Source organism: Sycon ciliatum, chromosome 8, assembly GCF_964019385.1.
Source record: "Sycon ciliatum chromosome 8, ocSycCili1.1, whole genome shotgun sequence".
Taxonomy (NCBI): domain Eukaryota; kingdom Metazoa; phylum Porifera; class Calcarea; order Leucosolenida; family Sycettidae; genus Sycon; species Sycon ciliatum.
In genome coordinates, this window is record NC_088650.1 from 2,218,891 (window position 1) to 2,232,466 (window position 13,576).

At 48.4% G+C, this 13,576-nt stretch overlaps 1 protein-coding gene across 1 annotated transcript; it reads right to left on the reverse strand.

The window, feature by feature from the left end:
• Positions 1-211: 211 nt before the first annotated feature.
• Positions 212-2,613, reverse strand: LOC135823002 (zinc finger MYM-type protein 1-like). The gene is made up of 3 exons (XM_065335837.1): positions 2,565-2,613; positions 1,343-2,197; positions 212-1,227 (listed from the first exon to the last, which is right to left on the reverse strand). The coding sequence occupies exons 1-3, from the start codon at positions 2,611-2,613 to the stop codon at positions 212-214; spliced, it is 1,920 nt and encodes a 639-aa protein (XP_065191909.1).
• Between the last annotated feature and the right edge of the window lie 10,963 nt (positions 2,614-13,576).

Sequence of the window (13,576 nt, forward strand, 5' to 3'; positions counted from 1 at the left end):
TCCACCATTGAATAGGTGTACAAAAACTCTCAGCAAAACTAGCGAGGAAAAGAAATGCAGGCAAGAAATAATAATATGTGACAGATCGCGTACAATATGCATTGAAACAATGAGTATAATAAGTATTACTGTGCATGGTCCCGCTGCTGTGTAAGAAAGCCAAAGAAAAAAGACAAGAAGAGCAATCACAGGTAAACTGCTAGCTGGGTTACTAAGCTGCAAGATCAGCATCCGTGAATGTGCCAAATATTGAGCGGCGGTGATCACTGCCGGTGACATCGACGAAGGCATTGCCCAACTCCACCACAGACAGTGCATCTGTCCTGTCCTTGTGCGTGTGGAGGAGCATGACTGAATTTAACCGACTCTGGCCCATTGTGGAGCGGAGATAGGTCTTGATTCTCCGCATTGCTGAGAAGGATCTCACGCTCATGGCGTTGGTAGCTGGGCTTACCAGAATCAAGCGCACCAGCTTCACAACTTCAGACAGAAGCTGCCTCTGAGATGTGGAGTAGCCCCGCAAGAACTTCAGCACAGACTTAAACGTGACATCGTCATCAGAGGTCAGCTGCGTCTGAAGGAGGGAAAACTGGGTCAGAAGGAGGTTGGAGTCGAGATCCTCGCCGTACAACTCTGTCACTGCCTTGAACTCGTCTGTAGCGTCAACCCCTTTGGCACTCTTCAAGAGAAGGTTCTCCATCTGCGTGTATATAGCGAAGCCCTTCTGATTAAACCGGGTCTGGATGGAGGACTTGGCACTGTCAAGCACTTCATAATACAGCTGCCGATAGTGGCCTTCCGGGGAGCTGGGGTGGTATGCTGGCTCATCTCCACCTTCATACCTCTGTGGACGTTTGCGTTTGCGAGGTAACTGTGGTTCAGAGACATCAAACTGGTGCCTTTTTGCCACAGTAGCCTCCCAGAACATCGAGAATGAATTCTCTGTGCGCATCTTTGTGATCGTGTCCACCGTCAAACGTGCTATTTTCTGGGCTTCGGCAGCAGACATTGTTGAACTCTGGAGGGAAACAGAGAGGTTGTCACCATGTGCCAGGACAAGACGGGCCAAACTGATTCCAAAGAAGAAGTTGAAAGTCTCCATTTGAGCCTTCACTCCGATTACACGAGCACGCACGTCGGGGTCCACACTCCCAGCCAGAACTTCATCCCACAGTTCTTGCAAGACCAGATAGTTATCCAGGATGCTTTGCAGACTCTTGCCTCGCACTGTCCAGCGGGTCGGGCACAGCACACGGAATCCTGGTGTGTGGGGCGAGATCTCACCCTTCAGGACGTCAAATCGGGCATTCCGTTTCGGTGAGTACTTTTAAAATTAACTTGCTGATCAACTCGCTGGTGACATGGAGGGAATCTCTGGTCAGCACAGTCGTCTTGATGGTGTCGCACATTGCCAGGTTCAGAGAGTGCCCGTAGCAGTGCACAAAAAGAGCCCTTGGCTCTTCATCTCCCAACTGCTTCGCTACACCAGATCTGTGGCCAGCCATATTTGAGGCACCGTCGTAGCACTGGCCTCGGCAACGGTTGACTTGGAGGTTGAGTCGCAGCATGCAGTCTCGGATAGCCGCAACGATCGTATCTGCAGATATGTTGTCAATCTGGCACAAACCAACGAAATCTTCATGAGCTTCCAACTCCTGGTCAACCCACCGGAAGCACAACGCCAGCTGTTCCTTGTTAGATACGTCTGCGCACTCATCGGCCATTACGCTGAACACCTCAGCAGTATGAATGGACTTGGCCACATTCCGGAGTATGCTATGCGACATTAGCTGAAGGATTTCGTTCTGGATTTCGGGGGAGCAGTACTTATCCACTCGTCGCTCCAGCCAAGCACGCAACTCGGGAGTATGTAGCTTCTGTAGTTGCAGCAGTTGCATAAAGTTCGACTCTGCATCGTCGTGGCCACGCAAGGGAAGACCTTGGCGACCCAAAAACTTCATGTTCTCTAGGATTCTCACGAACATTCGCCGATTCAGGGCTTTCTCCTTGGCATGGGCTTGACGTAGCGCCTCACCAACGTCCGGGACAGTCTGCGGTAGCACAAGCATCACCTGGACAGCGTCGATATGACACAGCGACTTTTCGTGACGACGGAACCCCTCGGTGGCATCTTTCCAATTCTTGAAGCCCTTGGAAATGAAGGCGAGTCCTTCGATGGCGCTTTCAGCTTCCCTTGCTGATCAGCAAAGGAACACAAATGGCAGGTCACAGAATCCGTCGACTCGTCGTAGTGCAACCAGTTGAATTTATCGAACCAAGCTGGTTGAAACGGACGCTCAACGATCGATGTTCGCCCGAAACTTCGCTTTATACGTAGAATACTCCAGTATAGAATGATATGAACACTGAAGGTAATAATGTGACATTACGGTAGTACAATAGCAAGTACGTCATTACTGTTCTAAATACAAACACTGATGATCCTATCCAACCTGACAGCCAATGCAAGAGGTTGCCTATTGATCACAATCATACAGTACCGGCAAAAGGCAAAAGCTATCTGTCACTGCGCATTTTCCACTCAACATCACACAGATGCAAACCACCAGACTGGCAGTGCCGGCCACCAGCCAGGTGAATGTCTTGCCACATAATCACGGTGTGCTGTCGCAGTCCACCACAGTACACAGTAATCCACAGACATCTACCGATATTACGAGAGAGCTTGGAAGCTCAGGGCCCTACGCTATGCTTTTATGCTTTTTTGCCTAGCTCATCGTACATGTTTTAAGAACTGATGGAAATGTCTTTTTCCGTTGATTGGCCACATCACTGTATTGCAAAAACGTTTCCATATCTCACGTCAAATTTGAAATCGATCGGTATTTTTGCTCTCACATGCATCCATTGCTCAATCATGCATCATTTGCCCATAATTATGACAAACTTTGGCCTGCGATTTACTTTGGCCGGTTGGTACCAAGCGGCGAAATCAGCGAAATTAAATCGCCAGCGAAAATGAGTTGATTTTAATACAGTAATCGGATTTTCTGGCCTTTTTGTAGTAATACATGTACATTGACCTGTTGAGCCAACGACGATGCCGAATGCATGGTTGCCTGTGGAGCACATTACATAACTTTACAGTCTCCTAAAATACGTATCCTGTCCGACGGCAAAAGAGGCTGCAGATTTAGTTTTTCTGCGCGTCGACGGGATGATTGCGACGCGAAAGTTCAGCTCGCGTTATTTGGCTAGCACATCGAAAAATCAACGCGAGTGATCTGCTGCTCACGTCGAAATTTGGACATTACATAACTTTACAGTCTCCTTAAATACGTATCCTGTCCGACGCCAAAGGAGGCTGCAGATTTAGTTTTTCTGTGCGTCGACGGGATGTCTGTCCTGACGTTTACTGGGACCGGCGCTGACTCTGCCGATCACGGGCGTTCTGGACTCGACGGGATGTCTGTCCTGACGTTTCCTGGGACCGGCTTAGACTTTGCCGATCACGGGCGTTCTGGACTCAACGAGATGTCTGTCCTGATGTTGCCTGGGACCGGCGGACTCTGCCGATCACGGGCGTTCTGGAGTCGACGGGATCTCTCTTCCGACGTTTCCTGTGACCGGCGCTGAATCGCTCGTTCACGCTTATTTTGGAGACGACGGGATCTCTCTTCCAAAGTATGTTTATGCTGACGCATCCTATCACCTATTCAGCGTCTATTCTAATTTAATTTCCTCCTCGTTTCCCTATTTCTTTCCAAATCTCCCTCTACATCAGGGAGTCGTATACAGAATACGATGAATATTGGTACGGTACGTACGCGTATATATATATATATATATATATATATATATACGGGACAGATACAGGAGCCCGCAAATATTGGTGAAGCCCGAGTGCTTAGATCGAGCCAGGGAAATCTTCCAGGACTCCAGCATAGACATCCGGTCGGATGGGTGTCGCCACCTAGGTGCCGTCCTCGGATCACCAACATTCCGTTCGGCATATGTGTCAGGCAAGGTGGATGAGTGGTGTCGCGAAGTGGATGTTCTGGCTGAGTTCGCCCGCACCCAACCACAAGCGGCATTTGCTGCCTTCGGCCAGGGAGTTCGCCATCAGTGGTCCTTTGTCGCCCGGACAGTGCCAAATACGGCCGACCTGCTTGCACCCTTGGAGGAAAGAATCCGTACCAAATTCATCCCTGCCATCATCAACCGCGTCCCGCCAGGAGACATCGAGCGTGCCATGCTGGCCCTACCGTGCAGGGACGGAGGGCTGGGGATCGTCAACCCATCCTCCCTTGCCTCCCAGTTCCAGGACTCTATGCATATTACCAAGTCTCTCGTGCAGAAGATCCTCCAGCAAGATCAGTCAGCAGAAGGCGTCCCAGCTGCCACCATCAGAGCGAAGGCAGAGATTGTTTCCCAGTCCCGGCGCCTGGCGAAGGAAGCGGTTGCCTCGGTCATTGCCACCTCCACCAGCACCACAGAGCGCACCCTGAATCTTGCTGCTGAAAAGGGCGCCTCCAGCTGGTTGACCTGTCGGCCCCTTCGTCAGTATGGTTTCAACCTACACAAGCAGGCGTTCTGGGACGCTCTCTGCCTACGGTATGGTTGGACCCCTCCAGGCCTGCCAACAGAATGTGTGTGCGGCAAAGCGTTTTCACCGGAACACGCGCTGTCCTGCCCAACTGGTGGCTACCCCGCCATGCGGCATAATGACGTTCGGGATCTCACCGCATCTCTCCTGCGTGAAGTGGCCCATGATGTCCAGGTCGAGCCACATCTCCAGCCGCTAACCGGTGAGACCTTCCGTCACCGCTCCGCCATCTCCGAGGATGGTGCCCGCCTGGATGTGGCCGCATCGGGTGTCTGGGGTGGACGTTTCGAACGGGCACTACTGGACATCCGGGTATTCAACCCGCACGCCCGCTCCAACCGCCAACAGTCCATCACAGCCACCTACCGGAAGCATGAGGCCGAGAAAAGGCGCGCGTACGAAGAACGCGTCCGGGAAGTTGAACACGCGTCTTTTTCTCCCATTGTGTTCAGCGCTTCCGGCGGCTACGGCAAGTCCGCCTCCGCTTTTTTCAAGCGTGTCGCCTCTATGCTCGCCGACAAGAGAAAGGAGCCCTTCTCCTCACTTCTTGCCTTTATTAGGTCAAGGGTTTCCTTTTCTCTTGTTCGTGCCTCCAATGCCAGCCTCCGTGGTCACCGCAGGCCACGGTCTCAAGATGCCCGCCAGAGAGTCATTGACTCTGATGCTTCTGTGGTCCTTGCTGCTGCAGAGTGCTTTCGGTAACTATCCGTGGTGTGTTTGGCTACTGTTCTGCTTCAGTACCCCCCCCCCCCCACTTTTTCATGATTTTGCATGTTATCGTTTTCTCGGATTCCGGTTTTCCACTCTGTTATGCTCGAATCCATAGTCTGTTTAGTCTGTACACGATTTGTACGCAACTTCTCATTGTTTTTTTTGTTTTTGTTTTTTTTTACCAGGCGTGGGCCATCCCCTGATCATACATGTAGGTGCCAAAGACTAAAAAAAAAAAAAAAAAAAAAAAAAAAAGCAAATATTGTGGACAGCTGTTATGTACAATCCTGTAGAGCCTTTGTAGTCACAGATACGGGACAGATACGGGACAGACACGGGATAGCTCCAGCCGTGACACAAACAAACAAACAAACAAACAAACAAACAAACAAACAAACACCAAATTTATTTATTTATTATTATTTATTTATTACAGCATCTCATAGCACAGTGAGAACACCGGCCAATACAAAGAGAGAGGGTGTTAAATTAAAGCTGTGTGGACCCTGGCTAGCGCCAGACGTTACTGAAGTAACGTCTTCTGCATAGCTACGGGAATTAAAGCTGATTAGTCCGTGGGCCAAACCTGAAAAAAAGCCTCCTAGAAAAATCTCGTTCCGACTTTTGGGCACCGCAATTTTATTGGCCACGTCTACTCTAGATACCTTACTGACCAGGATTCCGGTTGTTGTCACTCTGACAACTTTCTGAAAGGTATCCAACGAGCGCCTTTTCCATGTTGAGAATTTCTCTCTCGGCGACCATTGACATTGGCATTGTTTTGTATGCACCATGCATTCATGCATGTACATGTACACCTACATGTGTGTAGGTAGGCGTAAGCATGGTAAGTGCATGCACTTCTGCATAGATCGATGTGCCGTGCAGTGCACGCATCTAGTGTAGCTTGCACTGTTTGCATCCATGCATCTCAGCTGTTCGATCCAGGTTTGAGAACTGATCGCGTGACACCGACACTGACAGGTCACCCAGTTATTTGTGCAATTATTTTTATTGTTGAGCCATCTCCACGTACGTCCTTCCATTTCTGGATTGTTTCTTGCTTTCCGTTTCTCCATTATTCCACAGGATCCTAGGATGCTGTGTACATGCTGTGTACATGCTGTGTACATGCTGTGTACGTGCTGTGTACATGCTGTGTACATGCTGTGTACATGCTGTGTACATGCTGTGTACATGCTGTGTACGTGCTGTGTACATGCTGTGTACATGCCGTATCCTTTCTCAATATATGTAGTCTACAGAGAAAAGTCGGCGAAGTGCAACAGTACCTTGCTGTGCGTGGAATCCATGTCCTCGGCCTGGCTGAAACTTGGCTGAAGCCATGCATTAGCGACGGCGAGATTTCGATTCCGAATTACAAGCTGTTCCGAAAGGACCGTTATCGTCAACATGGAGGAGGCGTCGCTGTGTACTGTCATGATTCTGTCCATGCCAGAAGGCGCACGGACCTGGAGTGTCCAGAGCTAGAGATGATGTGGATCGAAATTACAAGTAATGGGCGAACCACTGTTCTCGGGTGTACATATCGCCCACCAAACAAACCTGTATCGTACTGGGATGGTTTTGAGAATAATATTGAGCAAGCTTGTCAAGGACGGCAACATTCCACAGTACTCGTTGGTGACTTTAACGTGGATTTCAGCATGCCTGGTAATGCTGCCCACCCTCTTCAGCATATTCTGACGAGATTTGATCTGAAGAATTACGTATCCTCTGCAACACGAGTGACAGCACATTCCCAGACCATTCTCGACCTTTTCCTCTCGACAACAGCTATAAGTGGAACATGTGAAATAATTTACCTCGATATAAGTGATCACTATGCCATACTCGCTCATCTACCGATTCCGTCTAAACCTGCTCGTAAGGGAACATCAACTGTCACGGGTCGTCGTCTCCATCAGATTGACTGGGGCTGCTTTCAAACTGACTTACATGGCATACTGTCTGTCGGCTTCGATGATCAAGATGTTGACTCCATGACAACTTCCTTTAACAATGCTATTCTCTCCACCCTTGACCAACATGCACCCATCACCACCCGCCGCCGTGCAGACCGGCGTCCATGTCCCTGGCTGACTCGCGAGCTGGTTGAGTGTGTCCGGAACCGAAACAGACTGCACCGCCGTCTAATGCAAGATAGAGCAAACGAGGCACTCCAGCAAGAGCACCGAGCTGCACGTGCCAAGGCCAGAAAGCTAGATAGACAGTTGAAGAATGCTTACTTTATGGATCAATGCTATACGTCTGATCAGAGGAAACTTTGGTCCGTGATGAACACTGTCACCGGACGAAAGAAGACCCGCCGAGTACCCCAGGTATCAGCTGACCAGCTGGGCGACTTCTTTGCAGATGTTGTTCATGACCCCAGTCGACCTACGCACCTACAGATGCCAGTTGGCCCTACGAAATCTGATGCCCTTACAGCCTTCCAACCTGTGTCGTTGTATGATGTCGCTAAGCGTTTGCAATGTGTGGATCCACATAAAGCTACCGGAAGTGATGGAATCCCAGGTATTGTGTTGAAACGTTGCTCGGACACCCTCTCCCCATACCTGATGAAGATCGTCAACTTATCTCTTGCGTCTGGTATAGTGCCATCAACTTTCAAACATTCTCTTATCAGCCCATTGTATAAGAATGGCGACCCACTGTCAGCTCGTAACTATCGGCCCGTCTCGCTACTGCCTATTGTTTCTCGCATACTGGAACACTTTGTCAAGAAACAGCTGACAACTTTCCTAGATGATCACTCCTTGTTACCTTCAAGTCAATTTGCATACCGAAGAAATCACTCAACAGAAGATGCTCTTATCCTTGCCTCCAACCGCTGGAAATTGGCCAAATCGGAACGAAAACACACCGGGGTAGTAATGGTAGATCTATCGAAGGCATTTGATAGAGTCCAGCATGCCAGGCTTGTGCAAGTGCTGTTTGACCTTGGCATTTGTGACACACCACTGGAATGGTTCCTCAGTTATCTCTCGGAGCGGCAGCAGTGTGTACGGGTGGAACACTCAGTTTCGCAATATGTTGGATGCTCCCGAGGAGTGCCTCAAGGCAGCGTTCTGGGCCCTCTTCTTTTTGTACTGTACACCAGTGATATGTCGTCAGTTCTACCAGGTAGTGTATGCCACCAGGAATTCGCTGATGATGTGGCTCTGGACTACTCCGACTATCAGCCTGATTTAGTGTGCTCTGTTCTCTCTAACGCTGTAACACGACTCGCTGAGTACTTGGACAACATTGGTCTGCTATTAAATGCCAGTAAAACCCAAGTTATGTTTGTGAGACCCCGTGGTTGTCTGGACGGACCATCTGAAGTGAAGTGTGGTACCACAGTGCTTGATGTTACTCCAGTCACGAAGTATCTCGGTGTCATGCTTGATGACCAACTGTCCTGGAAGCCCCAAGTGGACTTTATTGCCAGCAAGACTGCTACTACAATCGGGCAGCTCTGGCGCCATGGACGGTGCCTTTCACTCAATGCCCGCCGGGCCTGGTACATGAGTATGATCCAGTCTGTGCTCTGCTATGCCTCAAACTGTTTCTTTCCCGCTCTATCCAAACTGCTGCTGCATCGACTGCTACGCATTGCTAAGTCTGGCATACGAGCCATCTTCCAACTCCCCAGAAGGACCCCCACTGCTCCCCTATTTGCCAGACTATCAATGCCTCAGCTCCACCAGCTGTACGTGCAACGTCTGCTTCTCTTCGTCTTCCGCTGCCTTCATGGCAGAGCCAGCTCACTGTTCCAATCCTACTACTCCCTCATTGCCACGGATGTGGACAGAAGTTGTGTCACGCGTGGTCAGGTCAGCCAGCTGCTCAGAGTGCCGTTCCTACCTGGTCCCTCAGGCCGTAGCTCAATCGCCTTCGTTGGCAGTACCACATGGAACTCTCTCCCTGCTGATATTCGCGCTTGCGACGTACGCCACACGTTTCAAGCATTGCTGTCTGGTCATGATCTTATCTCCCTCCTCAACTAGCTCTCCGATGTTGTGCCTACTATGTCTTCTTCACAGACTCTGCCTGAACAAATGCTCATCAATTATGTTCTTGTCCTCTATCCTAGTCCAAATTCTGCCTTGCCCATGCATGACTCTCATGAAATGCCCGTACTAAATAGTCTATAGAACAATAATATTGGATATCATACTTCTCTCATCAACTATGATAATACCCATTTCATACCCCCCCTTCATAAAATTAATACCTACTGTTTTCTTTCCTTTCATTTCATCTTCTTTTCCGTTCCTTTCTTCTTCATACAAATTTTAAACATTTTCATCATATTGTGAGAGCCGTGGGCCAATAGCCCCGGTGAGAAGGCAGTCTTGCCTGTTCATATGGTGAAGTAAAATAAAGAAACAACAACAACATGCTGTGTACATGCTGTGTACATGCTGTGTACATGCTGTGTACATGCTGTGTACATGCTGTGTACATGCTGTGTACATGCTGTGTACATGCTGTGTACATGCTGTGTACATGCTGTGTACGTGCTGTGTACATGTAGCTCTGACATTGGTGTGCACTGGGCTACTGCCTGTACGTCTTGAGGTAATCATTATTTAATTTGAAGTGAATCTTTGCAAGTCTGTGGGCAAGTAGCAATAAAGCGTCGTGATGAGGAGTTTTACTTATAGCCCTTCACCCAGATACTGATGTGGAGAATTGCGTGAAATAATTAGGAACAAATGAAGCTGTTGCTGTAGACAATTAAGTTAAGCTGAGCGCAGGGAGCCTTGTGGAAGTGATGTTTCGCCTGGAAATGGAGGCTTTCGCGTCGCCCCCGCACACGCTCTTCTCTAGCTGCTCCCGTCGTAACGTTGGCTCCCAGCACAAAGAGCTGCACATTTGGGGAAAGGTGAAACGGCAGCAATCATACCGGAAGAACGCAGTCCGATCAAAAAGCAAATATGAATACATGCTTCTGCCAAGTTCTTACAGGCAGCAAATATGAGAAAAGACGAAATGACCAAGTTGCCATTGGCCGATCTCTCGTCTCATCATACGCAGTATAACTATTATCGCAATATGTACGAGAGCTTCAACGCTGGAACGGTGTACTGCAACAAATGCCTCAGTATGCGCTTGACTACTTTGAGGATGAAATCATCTTCGTTATGCCGATACGACTATTGAATCTGAGTGTGTCTATGCAGCGATGCATTGTAACCCATTTGTAAGCACTTTCTTCGCCTTTTCATCAACTCGCCGGCCATCACGACGAGGGGAGGAGGATATAGAGGAGGATTAAGCACTTACAATCGGCGATGCAACTCAGGCTACAGAGACAGATGACAATGTCACACTAGTCCAAAGTTGCACCGCCAGACCTGCCCGCTTGGGGAAGATTAGTTTTCATGTGCGGCTGTACTGCAGTACAGCCCCAAGCACATTACTCTTGCCGCAATTGTTGCTTTGCACCATATGTTTCAAAGTTCAAAACTTTTTACCAGTATCAGTATGGTGAACCACCTTGGCCACGGTGCTGCATGCATACAGGTTAAGAGCTCAAAACTGCGTTGGCTTGATGCCAACCCAATAATCAGCAAGCAACTGCAGCGTCTCTTCCCATAGGAGTCGTGATGGGCAATGATCTGTGCGAAGAAACATTGTTGGGAGAAGTCACAACCCTCTGTGCAAATGGCATACTTGTGCAGCCATCTCAACGCGCACATGTTCACAACTCCGCAGTGTCTCCTGCAGCTGTGTCAGCCTTCATTCCATCAAGGCGAAAGCGCTCAACTGTTGTACAATGTACCTACCAATGTCTTCCCAGCTTTTATCCTACTCTCGTGATCCGTTGCACCTGCTTTCCCTGCAACCAATTATGTGGACAGGATTCAGGGGCATAGCTGGTCCCCCTTTAGGGGATGCATGGCCGCTAGGCTCCGGCGGATTACGCTCGCGAAATCACGGAATTATGCTTTCATGGATTCTCGCATTATGCTCACAAAATCCTCATATTATGCTTTGGCACGAGAGGATACTTTGTTGTACGTATGGAGCCTCAAATTCAAAGTTCGGAAAATTGTACCTTTTTCGTACTTGCTACTTGCAAGTGGCCATAAGTGCAACAAAATGTTACACGAGTATCCCCACACCAAGATGGCCATGAATGCTAGAGATCAACATGGAAAAGAGAAAACAATCATTACTTCTTCTATTCATTAGTTGACTTCTTTAGTAAAAAATATTTTTCCATTGCCAAAGTAGTTTGAGTTACCTTTGAAAATTATCATGTTCAACTGTCTTCATAATCGTCATGCTCGTCCAATGGATGTCACCCTCACCCTGCGAATAATCAGCTCATCTCTCCCGTAGCTCCACTTCTCCTTCCATCATGACCGAACATCAACTCTACCTATTTTTCTATAATTTTTAGAGCAATATCCATAGCCTGCACAGTCATGGCTGCTAAGGTCCAGAGGTCATGACTTCAAAATAATGTACATGTACGCGGAGTTTTGGGGACAACCCGTCACTATCTCGTCCGCCCCGGGATACCTGATAAAGGCTGATTCTCTTGCATCTTCTGCTACATGTACTGTTTCAGTGTGAGGAAGAACTTTGAACAAGACGAGTTCGAGCATACAATACGGTATTGCCATGATTTCTACGCGGCTTTTCATTGAAAACACTATCTGCATGACCTCCGAACCTGCACTGATCAGGTGCATTGTACTGTACTTCAAGTAGCATACATACATACTAGAACTGTGGTACAATCATGTAGTTATGCTCCTACCTCCGAAAGGATGCCAAATTATGCTCCAAATTTTCAACCACCAAATTATGCCAATAATTATGCCGGCATAATCCGCCGCTGCCTAATGGCCGCATTCAATGCATGCGTAGGCTGGCTGGTCCATGTCTTTCATGGTCATAACGTTGCATGCTGAACCAAGGTCGAAATTTTTAGGGAGGTGCACGTGCCCCCATGACCTATGCCAGCGACGCGCCTTCATCCGCACACAATGTTCACCATCACTCTAAACTGCTTCATTTTCATCTGGATGATGCCACACATTGGTGTTATGAAGGAGATGTCCGATGATAAGCCAGTGTTATGATGATGACGTCTGTCGCATTAAGGTCTTCTTGGATCACACGGTCTTTCAACTCTGGTCTGCCAGTGTATGTACTTTATTAGCAATACATGATGTGTGTCCAGACTGTCATGTTTTTGTGTTGTTGATCATTCTTTATGGGTTGTCTATCTGGTTTGCAGCGACTTGTGCAGACGTTCAGTGTTGTGTTTCTTTCTGTGGACAATCTGCAACCAATCATACAATGCACAATGCGCCGGCATATTCTGAATATTCTGTACGTTGCATGGATCCGTCTGAGATATTATTAGAACAGACAAAGTGATCAGAAAAGTGGCTGCTTCATACTGCAGCCAGTCATGTTCTGATGAAATGGCATGCAATGACGCCTTTATACTTAATAGTTATTGTGTACGGTCTCATGCTATTGACAGACTGTATTGCACTCGTACATGTAGTGCATAAAAGGGCACGTACTCATATTATGGTTCTATTCAAATTCAAGGGCACCTTCACAAGACATGACGTTCTACATGTGTGGTGCAGTTTGCTCAGTTTTGAGTTTTTCAAGTTCAAATCATGTTTTAGCCCTCCAGTGAGATCCAGGAAGGAAACATTCTGCTTACATGATCCTCCAGAAAAGTTATATTGCCAAAAAAACCATTACAATTAGCCAGAAAGTCCATTTTAGGTTCCGGTTACCATAGCAACCAGCGCTGAATTTAGTTTTACTCCCAGTGCAACCCTTGGACAAAATCAGGAATGACAACAAGTGGTTTTTCAATGTATGCCAGCCCATCTATCGACTGGGTAAAAAAAATTGCGATGCCCTCTTCCTCGGAACGAAAATTCACATTTTTGCCACTTGGCCCACAGACTAGATGTCCCACATGCACACATGCATGCATACACGCACACACAAACCGGCTGCCGACTACTACAAGTACATGTACTAGTATGCAGCCTCCTAGGCACGCGCGCACGTGCACACACAAACACACGAACCAGCTGCCGAATCCGGCTATGCAGTCTCCTAGGCACGCGCGCACGTGCACACACAAACACACGAACCAGCTGCCGAATCCGACTATGCAGTCTCCTAGGCACGCGCGCACGTGCAGACACAAACACACGAACCAGTTGCCGAATTCGACTATGCAGTCTCCTAGGCAAGCGTGCACGTGCACACACAAACCAGCTGCCGAATCCGACTATG